This window comes from Macrobrachium rosenbergii, chromosome 30 (assembly GCF_040412425.1).
Source record: "Macrobrachium rosenbergii isolate ZJJX-2024 chromosome 30, ASM4041242v1, whole genome shotgun sequence".
Lineage (NCBI taxonomy): Eukaryota > Metazoa > Arthropoda > Malacostraca > Decapoda > Palaemonidae > Macrobrachium > Macrobrachium rosenbergii.
In genome coordinates this window covers 10,521,001-10,548,403 of record NC_089770.1, presented here as the reverse complement: position 1 = coordinate 10,548,403, position 27,403 = coordinate 10,521,001, and the positions used below count along the sequence as shown (strand labels likewise).

Genomic DNA, 27,403 nt, shown 5'->3' with positions numbered 1-27,403 from the left:
GGTCATAAACATCCCTATAACCAACTGTCATCAGTAAACGGCAGAATATGTGGAATAATAAACATCAGTTACAAATTACGAGAACAAGACTAAAAAGAACGAATTGGTAACCTCACTTGACTCATGAAGATTTGATGAATACGCGCATGACTCAATCCCTGTATTTACAGAATGTAGAGTGAGAGTACGTCCACCCTACAACAAACATGTCGGTAACTTATAGCCAAGACATCACAAACATGTCGGTAACTTATAGTCAAGACATCACAGACATGTCAGTAACATGTTGGTACCTAATTGCCAACACATCACAAACATTTTTAACTTATAGCCAACCAATCACAAACATGTCGGTAACTTATCGGCAACACATCACAAACGTGTCGGTAACTTATCGCCAACACATCACAAACATGTCTAATTTATAGCCAACAAATCACAAACATGTCGGTAACTTATGGCCAACAAATCACAAACATGTCGGTAACTTATCGCCAACACATCACAAACATGTCGGTAACTTATCGCCAACACATCACAAACAAGTCGGTAACTTATCGCAAACACATCAAAAACATGTTGAAAACAAGACAACGGCTATAAGTGGAGAACAAATCTTTGGCAAATGGTAACCTAACCTACCATTAGTTCATTGACTTATACTTAACCTTATTGTGGTGTGTGTACGGTAAGTTGCCTACATGTCGATGACATGTGCTCACCCTAAAACTAACAGTCGAACATTTTCTTTTGCGCGAATGTCCAAAATATATTCGACAACGCGTATCCGGTTTTGGAAACAAATAAAATACAGAAATTTGCCAGAATCTCCATAATTTCCTGTTAATCCAATTATAACATTATTAAAAATCTGTTTTAATAAATAAAATCTATATTTTATTATGAATAGAGATTAATCCTTCGGGTCAGCCCTGTTGGAGCTAAATAAATTAGCTCAGCGGTCTGGTTAAACTACTTAATAATAATAATAATAATAATAATCCCTTTGGTTCTGGGGCACAAAGGAGAGAGAGAGAGAAAGAGAGAGGTTTTAAAAAACAGAATAAAAGCGATGTTTATGTATATAACTGGAAACATGTATAACAAGGTGCTCTTACAATTTGGAAACGAAAACAACTACAAAAACAAAACAACATTAGCGCAACAATTACAGCAACGTCTACAACCAAACAACAATAATTGCAACAACTGTACCAGCAACATCTACAACAAAACAACAACAATTACAACTGTAACAGCAACATCTACAACCAAACAACAACAATTACAACAACAGTAACAGCAACATCTACAACAAAAACAACAATTACAACAACTGTAACAGCAACATCTACAACAAAAACAATTACAGCATCTACAACAAAGCAACAACAATTACAACAACTGTGCCAGCAACATCTACAACAAAACAACAACAATTACAACAACTGTAACAGCAACATCTACAACAAAACAACAACATTTACAACAACTATAACAGCAACATATACAACAAAACAACAACAACTGTACCAGCAACATCTACAACAAAACAACAACAATTACAATAACAGCAGTAACAGCAACATCAACTAAAAACAACAACAATTACACCAACTGTAACAGCAACATCTACAACAATTACAGCACCTACAACAAAACAACAAGTATAACAACCATAACAGCAACATCTACAACAAAACAACAATTACAACAACTGTACCAGCAACACAACAACAAAAACAACAATTGTACCAGCAACATCTACAACAAAACAACAATTACAACAACTGTACCAGCAACACAACAACAAAAACAACAATTGTACCAGCAACATCTACAACCAAACAACAACAATTACAACAACTGTAACGGGAAATCTACAACACCACACTTATAACAACTGTACCAGCAACATCTACAACAAAACAAAAACCATTACAACAACTGCACCAGCAACATCTAAAGCAAAACAACAAAATTGCAACAGTAACATCTACAACAAAACAACAACTGTAACAGCAACACCTACAACCAAACAACAATAAGCGCAACAAAACAACAGCAACAGCTAAAACAACAAAACCAACGGCTTCTCCTTTCGCTTACCCAGCAGTCACTGGGGATGACCCAACCTTTAATGGGAAATCTATTTATTCAATCACTTATTTGTCTATCAATTCATCAATGAATTATGAACTTGATTCATTTACTTATTCAAAAGCTTATGCAACTGGAAAACGGTAACCGTCCTTATCAAACAGAGGTCTATAGGTCTATTATTATTATTATTATTATTATTATTATTATTGGTTTAACGAGATCACAATGAATATTAGGGAAATTTAAAGTTAAAGAAGTTGGACATCTGAGCAGAAGGAAGAAAGCGATGCACCCGAGTGCGAGAGTATGTTGCAAAGGGCCTTCAGCACCGTCTACAGTGTGTTGCTCAAGGCAAACTGTAAGCAGCAGCAGCCACTACGAAAAATAAGATCTGTAAAAGCTTAATGGAGGAACGGAGAAACTTGGTAAAAAGGTGAGAGGAAGTGGATTAACAGGTGTTACTCGGCTGTCCAAAAAAAAGGGTGGGATGTGGGGGCGAGTCTTGACTGTACTCTACTTCAAACAGAGCCTCTAAAATAAACAGCGACGAGACATTACGTTTGTTTCCTTCTACTGCCCAGCTTTGGAACTCACTTCCATATTTCGGTTCTCCCTGACCTTTGAGGAACAATGTTTGATATGTTTGATGGACCTATGGACTTATAGTCTTCATCGAAGACTGAACAGTAGCGAATAAACAGAATCATTAGAAATAGAGGAAACAGAAGTGAGGAAAAACGCAAAAGCTACAGAATCAATAATAACGAATATAAAGTACTCAAACAAAAGGAGCGAGGGTGGTTTTTACTGGAGAATGGTAACCATATATGGAATCTCTCTCTCTCTCTCTCTCTCTCTCTCTCTATTTTCTATTATATATATATATATATATATATATATATATATATATATATATATATATATATATATATATATATATATAATATATATAATTCACACACATACAGACATAAAGAGAGAAGACTATATATAAATATGAGAGAGAGAGAGAGAGAGAGAGAGAGAGAGAGAGAGAGAGAGAGAGAGAGAGAGACTGTGCACCAAAGTTCCCTTTCCAGAAATGAGCAAACCAACGCGAACAGGACTAATGATTACTCTTTATCATTTCGAGCTTTCCATCCGGGTCCCTAACCACCTACACCACCCGTCACCCCCCCACGCCCAAATGTTAGGTTAATAAATCTGAACAATAATCAACTTGCGGCAGGGGATTGCGCTAGCAACCTCATCCCACAATACAGGCTGAAAGTTGGGAGGTGTTAAGTGCGTCAATACTGCAATGAAACATGTTGCAAACACGCGTCGGCTACTTATTGCACACCCGTCACAAACGGGTCGAATACATGTCAACGGCTTATTTGGTAGTTCTAAATCGAAATGAGCGAAAATCGGAAAAAAAACAAACTCCCATCCAGCAAAAATCTCAGACCGCCTTGCTTTGAAGTTTTTTAATTTTTCCGGTCTGATTTTTCCTTTGAGTAAATATTCCTATGAATATCACAATCATCTTAGATTCTATTTCAACCCTACCTTCCAAGAAAGCCAGCCATGGTGTTAGCGTTTAGGTTTCTTTGAAAGCAATGAGATCCCATTCTACAATAAATTCACTCACACACGTATGTATGTATAGTGTGTGTGTGTTTGTGAAGCGAGAAAGGTTCCAGCGACGTAAACTTTTACCTTCAAGAAGAAAGGTTTCCTTCGCCGTTTTCAGGTCAACTTGGGATAGGCGAAGCTCGCCCAGAGATGGAGCAAATCTAACTTCATTCGGAAGTTCAGAAAGTAAACACAGAGAAGCCGCCATGACACAGACACTTGGAGTCGTGTGATTCGGTTGTGTCGTATCGGATTTTTTTTTTTTTTTTGACATTTACATGTAGCGTCTTCTTTTGACATCTAGATGTAGTGTTTTCTTTGGATATTTACATGTAGCATCTTTTGATATTTACACGTAGCATTTTCTTTTTACATTTACATGTAGCGTCTTTTTTGGATATTTATGTCCCATCTTCCTTGGACATTTATATGCAGTGTCTCCTTTGGACATTTACATGTAGTCTTCTTTTGACATTTACATGTAGTCTTCTTTTGACATTTACATGGAGCATTTTCTTTGGACATTTATATGTAGCATTTTCTTTTGACATTTACATGTAGTATCTTCTTTTGACATTTACATGTATAGTTTTCTTTGGACATTTACATGTATTTTTTTGACATTTATATGTAGAATCTTTTTTTGATATTTACATGTAGCATTTTTCTTTTGGCATTTACATGTAGCATTTTCCGTTGACATTTACACAGCATTTTCTGTTGACATTTACACAGCATTTTCTTTTGACAATTTACATAGCATTTTCTTTTGACAATTACATATAGCATTTTCTTTTGGTAATTACATGGAGCACTTTCTTTTGACTATTACATGTAGCATTTTCTTTTGACAATTACATGTAGCATTTTCTTTTGACAATTACATGTAGCATTTTCTTGGCACTGATGTTCATCACTTTCTAGACATTTATGTGAGGCGTTTTCTTGCTATTCATGAGTGTCGTTTTCTTGACATTTAAGTGTGACGTTTTCTTGCTATTTATATATAATTTTCTTGACATTTATGTGTACCGTTTTCTTTGCATTCATGTGTATTGTTTTCTTGACATTTTCTTGGTATTTATTTGTATCGTTGTCTTGACATTTATATGTAGAGTTTTTTTGGCATTTATGCATATCGTTTTCTTCACTCTCATGTGTCCTTTTCATGGAAACCTTTTCTTGGAAACAGAGTCATTTTCTTGGTATTAATATGTATCGCTTTCTTATCTTTTATCTGCGACATTTTCTTGACATTCATATACATTCACATGTATATTCTTTTCTTCGTATTTTTGTCAGTCTTCTATTAAGTTCCACCATCCATCTTTTTTCTCGTTTTATTCATATCTGTGTATGTGTTTTTTTCTGGAGCGGAACGGAATGGAATACAAAATTTAGGCCAAAGGCCAAGTACTGGGACCTAAGTGATCATTCAGCGATGAAAGGAGAACACAGTAAAAAGGTTTGAAAGATGTAACAGGAGGAAAACCTCTCAGTTGCACTATGAAACGATTGTTAGCAGAGGGTGGAAAGTACGATCAAAGAAAAAGAATATGAAGGGAGGTACAGTAATAGGAATGAAAGGGGTTCCAGCTAGGGGCCGAAAGGACTCTGCATAGAACCTTAAGCAATGCCTACAGTGTCCCGTGAGAGGTTCACTGACGTCAATAACCCCTATACGCGTATCACTTTGTAAGAATTAATTTATATGCCTCGTTTTTGTCCTGGAAAAACGCTCGATTCTGTGAAATACCCATTTTGAACACTGAACCTTTGAGCAACATATAAGAAAATAGGGAAACTAAGATAAATTACCGAAGTCTGGCTGGAGAGAGAGAGAGAGAGAGAGAGAGAGAGAGAGAGTATTCTTCACTTCATTTCCCTTTCGGATTTGCAAAGGATTTCAGTGGAATCCTTGTAACAATGAGGATATCGAAAAGTGTAGGATTGCATTCTGCAGCAGTTGTATTCCAAGATTATAAAGTTTTCCTTCATGTTATGCGCGTAAACAAAAGGGGGATTAGGTTTGCACAACGGCAGGCATAGGCGTGACCTGGTGGGGGCCCTGGGGTGGGGTTGGGTCGGGGTGGGGTCTGGCCCCCTCCCTTCAATCTTACCAAGTAGAAATAATTCAATTAAGAAATTCATACGAGTACACGAATGTAACTTACATATCACAATCTGTTAGTCACAGTAGATTATAAATCTGTATTTCAAACAGTTTTACTAACCATAAATCATTCAATCAATCTGCATTTAAAAACAATGACAAATGAAAATCAGTGTAATGGATTTTTGTGAAGATAAATCTTTAGCATCCCTCTCCATCGTATATAGGTAAGGAAATTCGATTGCTAACAGCACACTACAGTAAAATATGTCATAAACACTAGTTGGCAACTTATCGCATACATATCATGAACATGTTGAATACAAGTCGAAAACTTATTGGTAATTCTAACCAGTGCTTCATATGATTACCCAACATTTGCCTAAGGTCCTTTCATCTCCACTTCCAGTTGTTGACTTGTTTTCAACCTGTTCATGACATGTAAGAAGTTGGTGACCTGGTTTGTGACATGTATGTGAGAAGTTGGCAACCTGGTTTATGACATGTATGCGAGAAGTTAACAAACTGGTTTGTGACATGTATGCAATAAGTTGGCAACCTGGTTTGTGGGGTATATGCAATAAGTTGGCAACCTGGTATTTGACATGTATGCGATAAGTTGGCAACCTGGTTTGTGATATTTATGCGACAAGTTGGCAACCTGGTTTGTGACATGTATGTGATAAGTTGGCGACCTGGTTTGTGATATGTACGCATTAAGTTGGCAACCTGGTTTGTGCCATGCATGGGATAAGTTGGTGACCTGGTTTATGAAATGTATGCAATAAGTTGACAACCTGGTTTGTGACAAGTATATGATAAGTTGGCGACCTGGTTTGTGACATGTATTTCTGTTGTGCAGACACACCCTGAAACCAGTGAAATAAAAACGAGACATTTTGTTGGAATCATGCAGCTGCCAATGACACATTTTTAGTGTATCAAAATTTTTTTGTAGAAAAGAAGCTTTCGTCAAAGAAACTTAACTTTTTTGATGCATTTCTTTGTTTTTGAGACTTTTTTCTCCTATGAAAAACAACATTCAGAATGGAACAATCAAGATGTAGAAATGGATCTTTGGATATTATAACCTATAATCCAGGAGTTCCTTTTCCTAAAGTCAGACTGCAAACTCACTCACTTTTTGGAAACACTTCAAGTGGTTATAAAATCTTAATGAGTTTTATATAACCCAATATATTAACTGTCATTAGAACTTTCTCCTCTGACACTAAAGCATCAAACGAACTGATCTGGAACTGAATAGAATGGAGGATCAAGAAATACGATTATACCCACTTGGCCACGATGGTGAAGATGGGTCTATTTCAGCTCTCATAAATGTATCTGAATTCGATAGGTGTATGTGCGAGAAGCAACATACCTTTCACCCTTCTCGTGGCCAGGTCAGCAACGTGACCTAGTTTTGATACGGACGTCAGAATTACTTCTCATGCTCGCATTTGGATCTGAGGCTTTGTAGTGACATGAATATTTAAAAACTGTGAAGAATTTGAGAAGTTTTGAGGGCACTGCGGTTATAATTAAAATTACATATGTATCTGGTAAAAAGTGACCAGTTGATTCTATATATATGAAATAAGTAAATAAGTATATTCATCAATGCTGACACAAAATGGTCACACGAGGAAAGGATGCCACAGCATTATCCAGAAATCTTACAGAGAAGAAGAAAATCTTTTATCCGGGCTCACTGATGCTATGAACTTGACGATATACTCAGGTCATTTTTTACCTTCTTGATGTGGTGGAGTCGGACAGGGCGGGATAAAAATGAGAAAAGGTTATTGTTTCTTCCAGCACGGATCTAATATGTCTCGTATTGTCTTAAAAAAACATGTAAAAAATGCGCCGAAGTTTTCTATACATCGTATAATCAAGGCCACCGAAAATAGATCTACCTTTCGGTGGTCTCGGTATGATGCTGTATGAGCCGCGGCCCATGAAACTTTAACCATCGCCCGGTGGTGGCCCGGCTTATATATCATAGCCAGATGCACGATTATGGCTAACTTTAACCTTAAATAAAATAAAAACTACTGAAGCTAGAATTCTGCAATTTAGTATGTCTGATGATTGGAGAGTGAATGATCAACATACCAATTTGCAGCCCTCTAGCCTCAGTAGTTTTTAAGTTCTGTGGGCGGACAGAAAAAGTGCGGACAGAAAAAGTTTTCTTTTCAGAAAACTAGAAATGGGTTTTGATTCACGTGTTTGCAAATAAGTCGCTTCTTTATTTCTAACACCGAGTGTCTTTCATTTCCTAACCTTTATCCTTTTACTCTTCAATCCTGGACTAATAAACAGAATCAAATAAATGGTTTGGGAAACATAATGACCCCGATGCTGATGGCAAATTCCCGCGCGACCTTTGACCTTCATGCATTAACCTTGACCTTTGAATGTGCTGTATTAAATGCTGAATTCCCTTTGCCCCTAGGAAATAAAACGAAAAATAAAGCCTTTACCTTCATATATGCTAAAATTATAGTACTTTAATGAAAAAACTTAAGCCTTAGGGGACACAACACACACATATATATGTATACAGTACACACACACACACACACACACACACATATATATATATATATATATATATATATATATATATACATATATAAATATATATATATATATATATATATATATATATATATATATATATATATATATATATACATACATATATATATATATATATATATATATATATATATATATATATATATATATATATATATATATATATATATATATATATATATATATATATGATAGATAGAGAGAGAGAGAGAGAGAGAGAGAGAGAGAGAGAGAGAGAGAGAGAGAGAGATCTAGATGCCACTGGAAGGCAACCCGGGGGGCATAAACGAACCTACGACGACCATGGCTGGCGCCACGCCGTCCACCCGCTGAGTACAAGATGAATAAAGACGAATAAAGATGATCAAGAGCTTTAAAGCAGCGACAGAATCCTCCGGCTCTATTCCAGGAAAACCTCAGACCTCCCCCCTCCCCCCCACAAAAAAAAAAACATCGCGTGGAAAAATGAGGAAGGAGGAGGGAGTTCGCCCGAGGTGCTATATATTTACTCACTTCATTTACCGAGCTCAGTTCGGTCTCCCTTTACCGAAGTTGGACGAATCGCTGTTGTAGTTGTAGTTCTTGTTGCTGTTAATGTTGTTGTTATACTAAGCTGGCCTTGTGGCAGCACGGCAGCACGGGCTCTTGCTCGTACGTGCGCCTTTCACCTTGTTGTGGAGAAGGAAGGCGATCAAGCACAATCACAAGGAGAAACAGAACGAGCAAGGGAGCCGTTAAAAAGGTGATTCCTGACGACGACTACTACTACTACTGCTTGGTCAAATGAAAGGAACTGAGATGCGTAGCATGGGATTCAGAACCTTTTTCTAAACCTCTTGGCGTCTCTCTTAGAACAGGTGACATCAGTGAGTTCTGGTTTCGTCGTAAATACGCTTGAAAGGAGACCAATTAGAATCAGCCCCATGAAGAAGTACAGAGTGAAACATCCTTCCCTAATTCGTCCCTAGTTTGTCGAACTGGCGTAAGCCATTTTTTCCCCCATTCTGAGAAAATAGGCTTCAAAGATCTTGATATTATTCAGTTTCTAATCAGCTCATCTTTTGAGACGCCAATTCGTCAAAACAGGGACGAATTGATCCCGATGTAAGGACTACAGTCAAGTGGAATCAAGTAATGACATCTCCTCCACCTCTTTCTCTCCTCCTCCTCCTCCTCCTCCTCCTCCTCCTCTTCCCTCTGCATCCCTCTTCCTCTTCCTTCTCCTCCTCTTCCTCTCCTCCTCCTCCTCCCCCCTCTTCTCCTTCTCCTTCTCCCCCTCCTCTTCCTCTCCTTCTCCTCCTCCTCCTCCTCTCCTTCTCCTCACCCTCCTCCTCCTCCTCCTCTTCCCCCTCCTTCTCCTCTTCCCCCTCCTTCTCCTCTTCCTCTCCTCCTTCTCCTCCTCCTCTCCTCCTACTCTTCTCCTCCTCCTCCTCCTCTTCCTCTCCTTCTTCTCCTACTTCTTCTTCTTCCTCTCCTTCTTCTTGTAGCCGAAAACACTCGTCCGCAGGATGTCAAGGAAAACATGATAAACGGCTGCCAGTGATAATAATAATAATAATAATAATAATAATAATAATAATAATAATAATAATAATAATAATAATAATAATAATCAGTTGTTTTTTAAAGGTCGAGAAAGCTGGCGGAAGTCAGAATGATACGAAAAAGGAAACGGAGTTGGTTAGTACTCAAAGAAATAAAATAAAGCACGTTTTTATCCCAGCAAAAGTGTGCGAGAAAGCAGTTCACCTGAAAATTCTCATAATACATAAAATTTCAGTCGTATAAAAAGGAAAACAGTCCACGTGAAGGACAAATGAATAAAAATGTAAAAAAAAAAAAAATCCTCTTATGAAATGTCAGGTTGATAAGAACGTCAGAAAACTCTCTACACACTGAGTTCCAGTGAATAATAATGACTTATTGTAGCTCTTTCTAATAAAAATTACGGAAATATATATATATATATATATATATATATATATATATATATATATATATATATATATATATATATATATATATATATATATATATATATATATATATATATATATATATATTGAGCAAGCTAACTTTGTTTTGTGGCATCTCTACATATTCACTGCCGCTTGCAACGAACCGCTGTGTTTGTTTCAAGAGTTTCCTTTCTACCCTGCACAAGGCAGGAGTTTTAACCCTACGCTGAAACATCGGTTTTTAGCTAAATTTAAGAGGGCAGTCAGTGCTCCTCACTTGGTGGACTGTAGGCATTACTACCTTAACTACGACACTTTTTAATTTTACTTTACCTCCGTTCTCGCTTCCTTTCTTCCAGCTTGCTGTCCAACCACTCCAACAACCTCTTTTCACTGTCTTAAGCGCTGAATGGCTGAAAATACCCCGATGTTTGATTTTTATCAACAAATGTTCATAAACCATAAATTACAGAGGGTATATGGCTCACAAACAGTCATGGCGGAGTTTGAGATGAAAATACGACTTGTTCAGAAGCCAGAATCATAATTACCCTAATAATTATCGGTCATTTGCAAGGATTATGGATATCTATTATGGATAATTATCTACTTGAGCCCCATGTCTGAAGAATCAAGCGGTTGAAAACTTTGTAATATCTAAACCTTAATCTTTGAATGATATCGATTAGTTTTGTTATTTTCATAATTTTTTCTTCAATATTTAAATTCTTATTACTGTATATTCTTTATTTGTTTATATCGTCATTTCTATTGCACGTTGCTTAGGAATGAAATTGCTATTAAGGTCTTTTCACGTTACGTTAGCTTAGTTTTTCAGAATTGCATTGCTTTTCATTCATTACTAGTGTATCCACAGCTGCATCCCATTATGCCAAAAATATTGGTCACACGAGACCTAAGGTCATAAGGACCTAAATCAATTTTCTCTTAAATCTAACCATGCCTCTGGTGACTTAAGCGTTGAATTGTGCATCTGTCAGTTAATCGACAGTAGTAGATCGAAACTCTGACGGAATGGGCCAAGGGGGTAGCACCATCATCCCAAAAAAGGGTCAACATCCTTTGCAACCACGACTTCCCGGGCGGACCGGGGTTGGGTGGCGGCGGGGAAGAAATCAGCACACGACTTATCAGTAAAATATCCCTACCACAAGGTCACCCAGTCCCCGAGCAAACGTCAAGCAGTTGAACAATGAAGACATCACAACCATCGGAACGATTCCCCTTCTCACAAAAGATCTCGTAGGGTGGAATTTCCGAAGAGGCGAAGAAGATTCCCCAAACCGTAACACCGGGGAAGGCCCGGACGGAGTCATGAACTACAGCGGACCGAGCGTTGTATGAGTAGGGGGGGTCCCGCAAGGCGATATATATGCTCCCACTTTATTTGAGGCGGCTCAGTCAAGGTTGCTGGTTGCAAGTGTCGCATTCGAAGCTCAGGCACGATACAGAGAGAGAGAGAGAGAGAGAGACAGAGAGAGAGAGAGATTCTCTTCTTTTATAATTGGTGCCAAGGAGGACTCAGGAGCTCGCAGAGGTATTGAAATATTTTGTGATCTTTCGATTATTCATCAGTTCCATGTGTATATTCATATATGTATACATGTGTATGCAAATGAGAGCGTGCTTTGTGTCTATATGCCGACGGCAATAAACGATAATGCATCATGTGCAATTACATGCAATAAGAAGTGATTATGAAATAAGAACTTATAACTATTTAATTTGTGAGACCAATATGTGTGTCGGTGTTTTCTTCTTCTTCTTCTTCTTATGCTACCCCATGTTAAAGGGATGGCTAATGCTGGACAAAGTGTTTAGTTACGAAATGTGTAGGCTATGAGCACTTTTTTGAATATATATATATATATATATATATATATATATATATATATATATATATATATATATATATATATATATATACATATAATATATATATATAATATATATATATAATATATATATATATATATATAATATAATATATATATATATATATATATATATATACATATATATACATATACTATATACTGAAAGTCAATTAATATGGCAGTGAAAATACTAATTATCCCATCTCTTTTTGTGTGAGTTCAAAATCATGTTAAAAGGTAAAAAATTATGATACAACTATATAAACTAAAGGTAAATAAAATAACATATATATATATATATATATATATATATATATATATATATATATATATATATATATATATATATATATATATATATATATATGTGTGTGTGTGTGTGTGTGTGTGTGTCTGTATGCTTCTGGGTAAAACCATACAGACGTCATCTTTTATTTATTTTTTTTCTCAGTGTTTCTCTTATCTCTCTCTCTCTCTCTCTCTCTCTCTCTCTCTCTCTCTCTCTCTCTTCCTCTTTATTCTTGTTTGCTACAAGACCTAATTCCCGCTAAAATATCACTTATCTCTTTGCTAATGGAAAAAGAATTCTTCATTTCAGAATCCCATTCCATCATTTGAAAACTGCATCTCTTTACAGATGAAGCTGGATAAAAGATTATTTGGCGCGTGCCTGCCTCTCCTTCTGGCTGTGGTCAGTGTCTATGGTAAGGAGACCTTCTCCGTTCAATAATCTTTATGTCTTGATTCCACCAAAGCACATCAAGAAGTTTTAGCTTGGTAAAATAAGATATAGACTACTTTAATTGTTTACAATTACTATGACTTTCCATTCCTCATGACTGGATGATTTACATTAAGCCAGTCTCAAGCCAGTATGGCCCATTGCCCAAAATTACTGCATTGATTCTTCTTTAGGCACTGCTGATTAAGATCATCTAACATTTTATTCGTTTTAACTTCAAAACAAGATCATAATGCTTTCATGTCTTAAAAAATTTACTTTTACCAGAATTATGACCTAAAATGAAATCAAACCTTCCTAGAATGGCGGCATAGCTACCTTTCTTAACCTTGTTCACTTATACCCACCAGGTAGCCCAGTCAAACGCCAGGCTAATGGAGTACCTGCCAACTCCTCATTAGCTACAACGCTGCCGGAGAATCCCCTAGAACTAGATGAGCTCCCTTACGAGCTACCTGCAGCTAACTGCAGTGGTGCTTCAGCTGAGAAAATGGCCATAGGTTCTGAGGAGACTTGCGTCCACATAGGCAACATCGAAGGCTACGTGAATCTGGTCATGTCTATGATCCCTTTGCAGATATACTACGAAAACCACCAAGAGTTCACGGACATCTTCAAAAACTACGATTATGACTTGGGAGTAGCTCAAGAGCATGCTAAACTCTGGAGGAACTGGAGACAGCATTCTCTTTGGCATACGTCAAACGTTCGAGCTAGCTAGGCAGTTTGAGCCTGAGTTCACTAGGAAATATATCATCAACCAGGAACGAGTAGAGGTAATTAAAGCAAATGTGGACGAAGTCAAACTGATCAACGACACAAAAGACGAGATAGTGAGTCTAGAGGCACAACTTGCAGAGGCAGAAGCGACAATGGAACAAGTGCAAATCAGTGCTGTCTTAGTCTACTTCCAGAAGGTCGTGTCTGATCTTAAAGCTAAAATTGCAGAGAAGAAGCGAGTACTAGACGAAGATTTCACCATTATTAAAGAGCTAGATGAGCTTATAAGTTTCCTTGATTTTGTCAGAAGGGACTCTGATAAAATAAGGACAGAGGCACTGAAGACAAAGGCAAAAATTGAAACATTCAGGGGATACCTTGAACATGACAAAGGTGCCTTTTTGAGACATGGAAGAGTTGCCGAAGAAACCTTCAAAGCTCTTGAAGAAGAAACTATCAGAAATAACGAGGCACTGGCTGAAAACAAAAGGAAACAAGAGGAACTCGATCGTAAAATAGAGGAAGAGAGCCGGCAGGTGAAAGAACTATTTGATAAAATTAATCAGTCTCATGAAGAACTACGAAACATGAGGAGGAAGCTGCTGGACAAGATAACCAAGAGTAAGAGACTGAAAATTATTGGTGCAGTCCTTACTCCACTGGTCGTTGGAGCGTTTCTTTACGATCATGCAAACAAGCAAGAGAAGCAGTATTCTCAGCTCCTACAAACTACCATGGTCGAGAGCAAAAATGAAGTCGACGCCATACTCAAACAAATCGAGAATAACAGAGCCGAGATGCAGTTCTACCAAGAGCAGATGGCCAACAGCACCACCAATTCTGAAAAGCTCCGAAATGAACTGAACACCTTCATAACCTTGGACGGAGACTTGAAAAACATGGCTGAAAAGGTTGAAACGCTGCTGGAAGCGATTAACAAGGCCATAGCTGGAGTGGTGGTAATACATGGGGTCTTTGAGGATGTCACAAATAAGTTAACCAAGATGATCGACTTTGCTAAAACGGCAAAAACTGAAGCGGAGAGGCTGAATGCCAGATTCTTCATATACAACGAACTGTCACTGCTGGAATGCAACTGGAGGGATGTTTACGCTAAAGTCTTGAACCTTGATGACTGCACAAAGAACTTTGAGATACTGTACTGATCGTCAGTATGGTCCCTTGATTATCGGTCACTGGCACCTTGATTTCGAATAGAATAAAATGTTACTGAATTTGGACATATTTTGTGCCAAAAATTTTCCTCTCAGAAAAATACCATGTGTGCAAACAGTATTTATTCACATATGTATCTATGCAAATATTCATTTAGACATTAATTTGCACGAAGTAAGACCAAAGTACAAAATTATTGTTGAGTATCAAGGTGGCCAAAAGACTGATTATTTCATGACAATATTCTGATACTGTCACTTAACACTAGTCAGTGGTTTGATATAGATACTTCAAAGATGAAAGAGGCTTTAAGTCATGATTTGAAAGTGACTCCAGTTACTGTTGTGAACTGAAACAACTATGAAATATACATTTAATAGTGCACAAAATTACTTTTGATTTTTGCATACCTTCAGTATAGGTAGATTGAAATTATTTACTAGCATCTCAGACATACAGGTTACTCTGGACTGTAGGAAAATGGATGTTGCATATGACAAAGTATTCAATCATACAGTTAGCGAAAGAAAAATGGGAGGTGGAAGGATCTGTTTGAATCACAGGAACTCGAATGGAGATTTGTTGCATATAAAATTAGTTAAAAAGTTTGAGGTGGGAGATAGTAAGTCTTGCTGTGAATATATGAAGTGGAATGTGGACATTCTGCATGCAATTAGATAATGTGGTAAGTTGAAGTGACTGGATCTGGTAGGACCTCTTGGGATTGCAGAAATTCAAATGTGGAAGTTTTGCAAATACAGTGTCCAATACTTTTTCATATGGCAGAGAATAGGACTCCTCAGGATTGTAGGAATCTGAATGTGGATGAGTCTGCATGTCAGAAAGTATTCAGTACCTAAGTCAGTCAGATATTGAGAGTAGATACTGCAGTATGCAATTAATGCACTGAGGCTACACAAGGTTAAATAATTATAATTAACATGGTAATTTTAGGATGAATATAGACGGGAACTGTCCTGGTTTTTACTTAAATAACAAAAAAATGACCAAGGTACTTGCAGTGAAGGCAGAAACTTGCTTTCTATTCAAGATAAGGAAAATATACAGAACCAAAAATTAGGAGTTACTATAGCAAGGAAAATGCCGTTGTAATCATGTTTTACCAGTAATCTTTGGGGACACTATGATAAATTGTAATTACAATAAGCTAAGCATTGCTCTGAACATATTTTCCATTATTGGATAATCAACTGACAATATTTTTCCCGAAAATTTAGGTACTATGAGCAAGCTACTGATTGTGTATGTATAGACCTTGAGAATGCATTTGGTGCAATGCCAGAGGAGGTGGTGTTTTGGTTTTAAGAAAGGAGAGAGCACCAGGAAAGTTGGTTAGCTTGGTTGAAATGTATAAAAGAATATGGCCAGCAGTAACAACATCCTGTACAAAAATGGAAATGTTTAAAGTTAAAGTTGGTTTACATCAAGGATCACTTGCGCCATTTCTGTTTGTACTGGTTATAGATGTATTGACCGAACGGATTAGGGATCAAAACCTGTTGGAACTGTAATGTGCAGATGATCTGATTAATATGGCAGAGACTGCAGAACTGCAATGGAGGGTATGAGAATGGCAGGAATCTCTTGATTGGGGTGGTACGTAGGGCAGCAGTATAGAAAATGTCAGAAATGTTGTTTCTCAGGGTTCCACAAAGTTGTGAGCACTCGGCCTTATTGATGCTTCAAAAGGTTAAGGAAGACTAAACACACTGAGCTTTATCAGGTCAAACCACAATGTTGGAAGGGAGGAACAAAATTGATGAATAATACCATCAGGTCGCAAAATGTTCACCCAGTGCAGCCATCAGAGTGAAAAGTCCAAAAGCTAAGATTGTGCCCCAAGGAATTAAGTCTTTGTCTGCATGGTTATTCATAGTAGTGATGCCAGAGCTTACTAACAAACTGGGTTCAGACCAAGTTCGAATCGCAATCTGCATTGTGATCACTGAAATGACTAGGAGAGCCAGACCCTGGCTCATCAGGGTAGATGATTTATAGGTTGTCAAACCAAGCACTGGGGTACTTCTGGCCATTTAGCGCTTAAGATATTGAAAACAGGGAGTTGGAATAATTGGATGGTTAGAAAGAGATCCTGAAAATAAAGGAGATGACATACAAGGATCTAAAGGTGGCACTGGGAGAAAACCCCACAGTTGCACTAAGAAGTAATAGACAGGTTGGGCAACTAGACTGAAGAAAAGAAGTGAGGATCGAGAATAAGTTAAAGGCTAAAAGGAGGGTGCAGCTAGGGGCCAGAGGAATGCTGCTAACACTCTTGAGTAATGGTTCCAGTGTACCATGTGGTTGGGGTTTACATTGACAGCACTAACCACCCTACAGGGCATCTGGTTAGATGATCCATGAAGTTGTCCAACATATTCTCATGTAGTCTGCACTGGATGATCAGTGGTGAACATGAGTGCAAGTGACGAAACTTGGGTACCTAGTCCTAGTCTCATTAATGCTTCCGAGCAGGTTGGGTTAGACTACAGAACCTCAGTTTACTCTGTGGAAATCGGAACTCCTTGTATTAGGATAGTCCGGGATTTTTTTTTCCTATTTATTATAAGTTTTGGATCCTTAACCCTCTTCTTTTCATCGTCCCTGGGCTAAAAAAAGGGCGTTAGGTTGCCAGGTCGACTGGTCTTTGATCTTATAAAACATTTAGTGCTCACACCATTTACATCATATTTTGTTTTCTTCGTACAAAGTTCGAACTAGATTTACTATATTTTGCTTGTAAGAGAGAGAGAGAGAGAGAGAGAGAGAGAGAGAGAGAGAGAGAGAGAGAGTATTCAAACTGCATCTCTATGCGCAATCACACTTCACGAACACTGGTCCCATCCCGCCTAGACCGAGCCGTCATCTTTATTCAAGTCTAGGTTTTGAAAATCCTGTCGAAACTGAGCTGTCTCATTATTACTATTAATTTTTGACGATGAAACCTGAGAAATTTAAGTTAAATTGTAGTTTCTTGTAGTTTCTTTCTGTTCGTCTAGTTATCTGGAGCTTCTTGTGAGCTCCAGAAGTCAAGACTGTTGCACTTTACTGTAGAATCGTATTACCTAAATACCAAAGCTTATAGGAATTTTCATAAAATATCTAACTTCGTAGCTTTTCATCCATATAATATGCTCAATATCTGCGTCCATAACAATAATTAAAGTAAATAAATAAATGTCTTAACCAGGGTTTGCACCATATCTCTCTGCGCAGTGAATTTCCGCTGTGGGATTACCCAAGCAAACATCGGCATATGACAGACCTTTATAGACTCTAAGAGTAACGTGAGAGAGAAAGAAAGCGTAAAAAAAAAAAAAATAAGAAAACCCGGGATGTTTGGAGGTCAAATTCTGAGAAAGACATTAACAAAATATTGTTGATGACCGCATCTGAGTAGGGGACTGGGAGGGGGGAAGGGGGATTAGTGTAAGGGGCCCCTGGGAAGTGTTGGTCGCTGAACTAAAGGTTGATGGGACTCATCTAGCGCTTGGGATCAAGGGATGTACGATAATGATACCTTTTGTTTATCTATTCATTGATTATTACCGCAATTACGAGACCTGGGTTTCCACACGGCTTTCGTGAGCATGTCTGTGCATTGTTCAGCACCGTATTAATAAAACGGCCCTTTCAAAGCAACCGAGAGAACGAGCTAGCTTTCCTAGAGTCTGGGGAAAACCGGACGGTTTTGGCAACCGAGCAAGATACAAACGTTTTGTTGACATTCTTGAGTTAAATTTCAGCGACTGCCATTCCACTTTTCAAGTTACGAATTAAACAATTCCTTACACGATATTACTGATTTCAAACTGACCAGTATAACGGGGTTCACGTTGAAGCTTTATTGCTGTAGTAAATAACAGAAAGTTAACGTCAGTAACCTATCCACATCTACTGTATATTAGCCTATGGTTTAATGTAAAAAAAATTGGGCGCTGCATTACTGCAAACTGTAATTGATTAAGTAAAGAGTGTCTTTTATTATTATTATTATTATTATTATTATTATCATTATTATTATATCGCTAAAGTGAACGTTGTTGTCGTTTTCAATCTGTCGTTTGTGTCGCTACTATTGTTGACTCGCGACATCCTGTTTACGTTCTACAGTTTTATCTTTCTAATCTCCTTTTCATGGTCACCTTTGACACACTCTTGAGAGAGAGAGAGAGAGAGAGAGAGACTGAATATTTGTCCAAGATATAGACAAGAAAAACTGGGTGAGTAATAATTTGTCTATCAAATTTTCTACGTGTGTTTGTGTGTGTGTAAGAGAGAGAGAGAGAGAGAGAGAGAGAGAGAGAGAGATGGTGTACCTTTTAAAGTGAAATATAAATACGAGATAAATCTCATGTCAATTACGTAAGAGAGACTGGGGAAGGGGGGAGCAGGGGCGTTGGATCAGGTGGGGGAGAGGGTTGCGTTCGCTACATACCAAACCGTATGAGTTTAGTACCAGCTAACTGTCATCTGCACACGCCCAGCTGACGGTTAATTGTTATAATTAACCTCAGTAACGAAATAATATTATGAAAAGGGAGAATATTCAAATAAGGGCACAGTTATAAAATGACTAAAAATGATCTCATATTTCCACAGATCAATAGCAAAGGGTTCGACCTTTAAAAGTAGCATTACAGACGGAAATTGTGTCCCTTCAGGGCTGTACACCCACTCCCCTCCTGCCCCCTCTCTCTCTCTCTCTCTCTCTCTCTCTCTTCTTTAGGTTCAACTAGTAAAGATAATTTGGACTTTCAAGTTCACTTATCTTTAGCACTGAATAAGAATAAATACGTTAGTCTATTTGAATAAATACTTATATATATATATATGTATGTATATGTATATATATATATATATATATATATATATATATATATATATATATATATATATATATATATATATATATATATATATATAATGTATGTATACTGTATATATGACAAAATATAACGGCAGTTAATAATAACAGTAATGAATATGGCTGAAGAAACAACGGCTAAAGCCAAAAAACCCACGTCATTAAATAAACACAAAAAGAACAAAACGGTGGAAAAAAATGTGAGAACAGAAAAAATAAGAAAAAAAGAAAACAAATACAAAAAAAAGGTTCTCTCTCCTCATCACCACATATTTTCAACTTTAAATACGGGCAAAGTTTTCCATTAAACAAGTTAGATTACACTGGCAGGCCTTATGTCAGTCAGGATATTAACTTCCAAGTTCACGACAAAGAAACAGTAACTAACTTACTAAATATATATATATATATATATATATATATATATATATATATATATATATATATATATATATATATATATATATATACATACATACTGTATATATATGTAGAATCTTTTAACTTTTACAAATACATATGTAATTGTAATAGCCACATTACCCTCTCAACTTCTCGAATTCTTCCCCCTTTTTGCATACGCTCGTCACTACAAAGCCTTAGATCCAAGTGCAAGGAATTTGAAGCAATTACAATGTCCGGTAGCGGGGATCGAACCCGCGTCCCATTATCACGACGAGGTCCCGGTACCGGACGTCATTATTACTTCAGATTTCCCGCACTTGGATCTAAGGCTTTGCAGTGACGAGCGTATCCAAAAAGCGCGAAGAATTCGAGAAGTTACGAAGGCATTTTGGCTATTAAAATTATATATATATGTACACACATATATATATATACATTAATATATATGTATATACATATACATACATATATATAATATATATATATATACATTATATATTAATATATACACATTTTGTAATATATATATATATATATATATATATATATATATATATATATATATATATATATATGTACATATATAATATATAATGTATATATACATATATATATATATATATATATATATACATATATATATATATATATTGTATATATACATTATATATTATATATATATGTATATATATATATATAAATATAAATATATATATATATATATATATATATATATATATATATATATATATATATATATATATATATAAATGTCAATTAACCTATCAATTAATCTAAAACATGGCAGAAAGAAATAAGCAGCAGTAATCTCTGAAGTTAAATTAAACAAGTAAAAAATGCAAAGTTTCTTCAGCGCAATTGAGTTTTTCTGTGCAGCCGATACAGCGTATAAACAAGGCCACCGAAAATAGATCTATCTTTCGGTGGTCGCGGTATAATGCTGTATGAACCGCGGCCCATGAAACTTTAAACACAGTCCGGTGGTGGCCTATCCTATGTCGTTGCCAGAAGCACGATTATGGCTAATTTTAACCTTGAATAAAATCTAAAAAACTATTGAGGCTAAAAGGATGCAATTTGGTATGCTTGAAGACTGGAGGGTGGATGATCAGCATACCAATTTGCAGCCTTCCAGCCTCAGCGGTTTTTAAGATCTGAGAGCGGACAGAAAAAAAAGTGCGGAATGACAAAGCCAGCACAAGTTTACTATTACAGAAAACTAAAAATCATCTCAAAAGATCAGGATTGAGAAATCTCGTTCCTTAGAAAAGTATCTTTAAACAATTGCCAAAAAAAAAAAAAAAAAAAAAAAATAATACCTGCCTTCGTTTCTGGGAAAGAAAGAGGTCTGGAAAGGATTAAGATTTACCAAACCATAAGAGATAAACCTCCAATCTGATGGATAATACAAATGCTCCATTTCCCTCATTCTCCCTGGGGGCATCGCAAGGTCTAAGCGGATTTTGAAAAAGCCGTTGGGGATGGCGAGTTGACCTGTATTGGTAAATGGAGTATTCGAGGAACACGCACAAACACACACACACACATATATATATATACATATATATACATAATTTATATACATGTACATACCTATATATTTATATATATATATACATATACATACATATATATACACACATACTGAATAGTGGCTCCAGGGAAGAACAAGACCAATATAAGTCAATGGAACATTCACACCCTAACTCCTGAATTGTGGATGAACCCCATGCAGAAGGATAGTGACAGAGGAGGCCGACGGTATGGCCAACCAAACGACATTAACAAGCCCCAGCCTAAAAGGTAAAAAAAAAAAGAGCAAAAACAAAGGATAAATAGATGAAAAAGTATTTCATGAGGCAGTGGGAAAGTGGCTCACTAAAGTAAGCTGTCCCCATACTCGGTCTTTTAGCTTGATGGAGCAGTGTCCAAATAAGTACCTGTAGATAGAGAGGAATAAAGAGGACCTACAGTTGATTGGTTTGGTACTGTATAAAACGTACATGACGGGAGGAAGACAAAATAACTTTTCCACAAATGTGAAGCTGGTTTTGCAGAGAGCGGTGAATAAGGATGATACATAATTAGAAAACGGAGATAGAGAAAAATCCCCAAAACGGAAACTACCATCTTCATACGTCCAGGTTTCAAAAAAAAAAAAAAAAAAAATCTGATTATAATGTTGACAAAGCACAAAGGAGGATAATAATCAGAAGGAAAGTAAAATATGAAGAAGAAAAACCCTCGTACCCAAAGAAAATAGGAGGAGGAGGAGGAGGAGGAGGAGGAGGAGGAGGAGGAGGAGGAGGAGGAGGAGGAGATTGATCTTCCTGAAGGACCCTTCAACAGTTCATCATAAAAACTGAGGGAGGGAAAAAAAATTCTACTCTACAAATTTTATTGGACTCATTCAACGTTGACGTTCCCGGATTGAGTGTGGGTGCTTCAACCTATCACTGTCTTACTCTCTCTACACACACACACACACACATATATATATATATATACATATATGTGCGTGCGTGTGTGTGTGTGTTTGTGTGACGCCGCCCTCAGGGCCAATCAATAGGTCAACAGGGGGAGGAAAAATGGCCCAATAAGAGAGAATTTATGGAAATCCTGGAGGAAAAAGTTTTATCGTCCACCAAGGGTGCTTGATGACTTAATCATTCTGCACCAATCTGCCTCTCCGGACCTGGTCGCCATGTTAGAAAAAGGTTGCCATCTTGGAAAAATGTTCGCCATTGTGGAAAAATGTTTGCCATCTTGGAAAAATGTTTGCCTTCTTGGAGAAATGTTTGCCATCTAGGAAAAATGGTTGTCATCTTGGAAAAATGGTCGCCATCTTGGAAAAATGGTTGTCATCTTGGAAAAATAGTTGCCATTTTGGAAAAATGGTCGCCGTCTTGGAAAAATGGTCGCCATCTTGGAAAAATGGTCGCCATCTTGGAAAAATGGTCGCCATCTTGGAAAAATGGTCGCCATCTTGGAAAAATGGTGACCTGAATCAGTTTCCTATTTTCGTGAATAAATCACTGTGGACTCACTTTAACGTAAAATGTCTATTTGAAGTATATATTAAAATACACACATTAACAGATAGATATTATATACTTTTTGTACACAAATCACCTAGACAAATTTACCTTTGTCTCAGGTTGCCAAAATACTGACGGTTAATCCCTAATCTGTTGGAAAATGTTGAAGTAATAAAATACTTTATCTGTAAAGCCCCGTGGGAGGGTAGTGCCATCAGAGCACTTCTCGTGGTGCACCGTAGGCATTACTATGAGGTACTTGCAGCGTCCCTTCGGCCCCTAGCTGCGCTCACTTCTTAGCCTTTCCCTTTATCTGTATTCCCGCTTCTATTCTCCTATCTTGCTGTCCGGCCTCTCTAACTGTGGGGTTTCTTCCAGTTCCTCGTACAGGTCCTTGTATTATCTTTACCTTGCTGTTCAACCACTCCAACGCCCTCCTTTCACTGTCTTAAGCGGTGAATGGTCGAAAGTGTTCCCAACCCACCCAGCTCTTGGCTTGACAGCCTATATTTTACAAATCAAATCAAATTCATTTGTAAAGGACTATTGGAGATACAATTTTTTAACTGATGGAGGTACACAGACTGTTTTAGAGAGGAACTGCATTATTATTATTATTATTATTATTATTATTATTATTATTATTATTATTATTATTATTCAGATGAACCCTACTCATATGGAAGGAGCCCACCACAGGGGCCATTAACCTGAAATTCAAGCTTCCAAAGAACATGGTGTCCATTTGAAAGAAGTAACAGAAGGTAATGGGAAATGCAGAAGGAAGAGATCTGTTATTAGAAAAGAAATAAATTAACAAATTAATAAATCAACAGATAAAAATGTAAGTAAATTATAAAAATACAAGGAGAATTGTTGAGGGGTCACTGGGAAAATCAAGTAGAAAAAAGTACAGACATAAACTGGCTCATCTAGAGTTTAAAAAATACCTTTGCCCAATTTCGTGATGAGCATTCAAGGCCTAGGCCTTGCCTGAAGAAGAGAGAGAGAGAGAGAGAGAGAGAGAGAGAGAGAGAGAGAGAGAGAGAGAGAGAGAGAGGAGGGGGTGGCTAGGTATCCAATGGTCATTACTAAATTTGTCATTAATTAATACTAGTGTTAAATATATATATATATATATATATATATATATATATATATATATATATATATATATATATATATATATATATATATATATATATATATATACATACATACACACACCTTTTGATTACCCTCACAACCTTAGCTGGACTGAAAACATCATAAACATTAGAACAAGGAAAAGGAAATGCAGTATATATATATATATATATATATATATATATATATATATATATATATATATATATATATATATATATATATATATATATATACATATACATTATACACAGATACAAGTAAAATTCAGTCATCATTGGATCGACCACAGTATCGAAGCACACTATTGCATTATTATTTCAAACTTTGTTTCCCTTCTGAATAGAGAGAGAGAGAGAGAGAGAGAGAGAGAGAGAGAGAGAGAACATCCATAATTCACTATGGCACGTAGTATAGTGGACCCACGGTCTAGAGATAGGCCGTGAGTGGACCATTTCTTTGATGGCCTGAAACGAGGTTGGCAATGTTGGGAGATGAATAATACTCTCGATGTAAAAAAAAAAAAAAAAGGAAAAGATGACATGAAATGATTTTGGTTTCTTGAATGTAAAAAATTTACTAGAAATTTACAAAAAGGACATTGTAATGATAATAACAATGTTGCTAATTCGGCCTCATACTAATATATTTAAGTAAGGTATTGTATATGGCCATATGATAAAATAATTAATTTGATAAAAGTTATGATAAACTTTTGCTCGCGCGCTCTCTCTCTCTCTCTCTCTCTCCTTCTTCTTCTCCTTCTTCCTAAATCTTCTCTCACTCCTCCTGGAAAAGGTTATCAATTTCCCCTATGCCAGTCTTCGGCCCGTCCATATTTCCTGTCCTTGACAGTAGCGCCGCGGGAGACGGCAGGAAGCAATTTGTGTTGGACAGAATAAACTATAGCGTATTTATCTTGGAACTGGCGGAGGCTTGATCATTCTCTCTCTCTCTCTTCTTCCTAAATCTCCTCTCTCTCTCGCTCTTCTTCTTCTTCCTACATCTCCTCTCTCTCTCTCTTTTTTTTCCTAAATCTCCTCTCTCTTCTCCCTAAATCCTCTCCTCTCTCTCTCTCCTCTTCTTCTTCTCTTTCTTCTTCTTCCTAAATCTCCTCCTCCTCTCTCTCTCTCTCTCTCTCTCTCTCTCTCTCTTCTGTTTCTTCTTCCTAAATCTGCTCTCTCTCTCTTCTTCCTAAATCTTCTCCTCTCTCTCTCTCTCTCTTCTTCCTAAATCTTCTCCTCTCTCTCTCTCTCTCTCTCTTCTTCCTAAATCTTCTCCTCTCTCTCTCTCTCTCTCTCTTCTTCTTCTTCGTCCTAAATCTTCTCCTCGCTCTCTCTTCTTCCTAAATCTCCCCCTCCTCCTCCTCCTCTCTCTCTCTCTTCTTCTTCTTCCTAAATCTCCCCCTCCTCCTCCTCCTCCTCCTCTCTCTCTCTTCTTCTTCTTCCTAAATCTCCTCTCTCTCTCTCCTTCTTCCTAAATCTCCCTCCTCCTCCTCTCTCTCTCTTCTTCTTCTTCCTAAATCTCCTCCTCCTCCTCTCTCTCTCTCTCTCTTCTTCTACTCCTTCCTAAATCTCCTTCTCTCTCTTCTTCTTCTTCTTCATCTTCCTAAATCTCCTCCTTTCGCTCTCTCTTCTTCCTCTCTCTCTCTCTCTCTCTCTCTCTTCTTCGTCTTCTTCTTCTCCCTAAATACTCTCCTCTCCCTCTCCTTCTTTCTCTCTTTTTCCTAAATCTTCTCCTCTCTCTCTCTCTCTCTCTCTCTCTCTCTCTCTCTCTCTCTCTCTCTCTCTCATAATCGCCGTCTTCGTTCCGAGTGTTTTTTTTGGCGGGGGCGGGGGAGGGGGGCGGCTAGACAGCCATTTGCTTTTCCTTTCTTTTATTATTTTATTTTGTTTTTTCTCCCGTTACGTATGTAAAATTTGACCTATCACTAATGAGGGTAGGACCCCGCCTGCAAACGCCTGTCAGGTGCAAATGCTTGGTTCCCGACCGTTTGTACGAAGGTATGTACTGTCCTACTAGCATATATATCATGATTTTCCACAGCTTTGCATCAGTCCTTTGCAAATGACATATTTAGCAATGGAGCCGACACATTTCTGACTCGCATCAGGATCGAACACTGGTCTTTCAATTGAAAGGCAAGGGCGCTGCCCACTAAGCCATGCAAGTCATAAAAGAAGTTGGAACCTGAGGCAACTGCACCCAAGGAATTACCTGGGCAAGCTAACTGCTTGCGTGGCCTAGTGGGCAGCGCCCTTGCCTTTCAATTGAAAGACCTGGGTTCGATCCTGATGTGAGTCAGAAATTTATTTCTGTTCCACACGTGATTGTGTGTTGATTATATAATATATATATATATATATATATATATATATATATATATATATACTGTATATAGGGGTACGTACGTGTGTGTGTGTGAGCGCGCGTACGCGCACGACAAAGACATTCCAAAACCGCGAACTAATTCCATTCTAATCAGATTTCCTTAATGAGAAATAAGAACCGCGAGTCCACGTGTGTGCGCGCGCGCGCACCCCGGCAGGGGAATCCATCGGGATATAAATGACTAACCTTGATTTTTTTTTTTCTTCAGAGTAATAAAAAAAAAGCCAGAAAAACGAACATTTTCGTCTAATAATGAGTCCATTTAACGGCGTAATTTAGCGCGTAATGAAATACCAAAAGCCATTAGGAAGGACAACGCTCAAAGTTTGCCTTAATTCCCGCAGTAAATTATTTAAATTAGCTTTTTTTTCTCTCCCGGAGGTAATGAATTTCACACCGTGTGTCTCTGTGTGTGAAAAGCGATGGCATTTGTTTTTGCTGAGCAGACCCATTAAAGCCGTCATATAACATTATATATATATATATATATATATATATATATATATATATATATATATATATATATATATATATATATATATATATATGTTCCCAAAGGGGCGTGAATTGGATATCAAAC

General features: G+C 37.2%; 2 protein-coding genes across 2 annotated transcripts in view; one reads left to right on the top strand and one right to left on the bottom strand.

The window, feature by feature from the left end:
• The window catches only part of LOC136855015 (enolase-phosphatase E1-like), a 150,734-nt gene that overhangs the window by 3,734 nt on the left and 119,597 nt on the right, over nucleotides 1-27,403 (bottom strand). The window lies entirely within an intron of this gene.
• LOC136855014 (uncharacterized protein PF3D7_1120000-like) lies at nucleotides 11,728-15,323 on the top strand. The gene is made up of 3 exons (XM_067131732.1): nucleotides 11,728-11,956; nucleotides 12,934-13,000; nucleotides 13,389-15,323. The coding sequence occupies exon 3, from the start codon at nucleotides 13,692-13,694 to the stop codon at nucleotides 14,922-14,924; it is 1,233 nt and encodes a 410-aa protein (XP_066987833.1). The 5' UTR covers nucleotides 11,728-11,956; nucleotides 12,934-13,000; nucleotides 13,389-13,691; the 3' UTR covers nucleotides 14,925-15,323.

Coding starts and splice junctions, on each gene's coding strand:
- LOC136855014 (XM_067131732.1), top strand. CDS start 13,692: ATGCTAAACTCTGGAGGAACTGGAGACAGCATTCTCTTTGGCATACGT.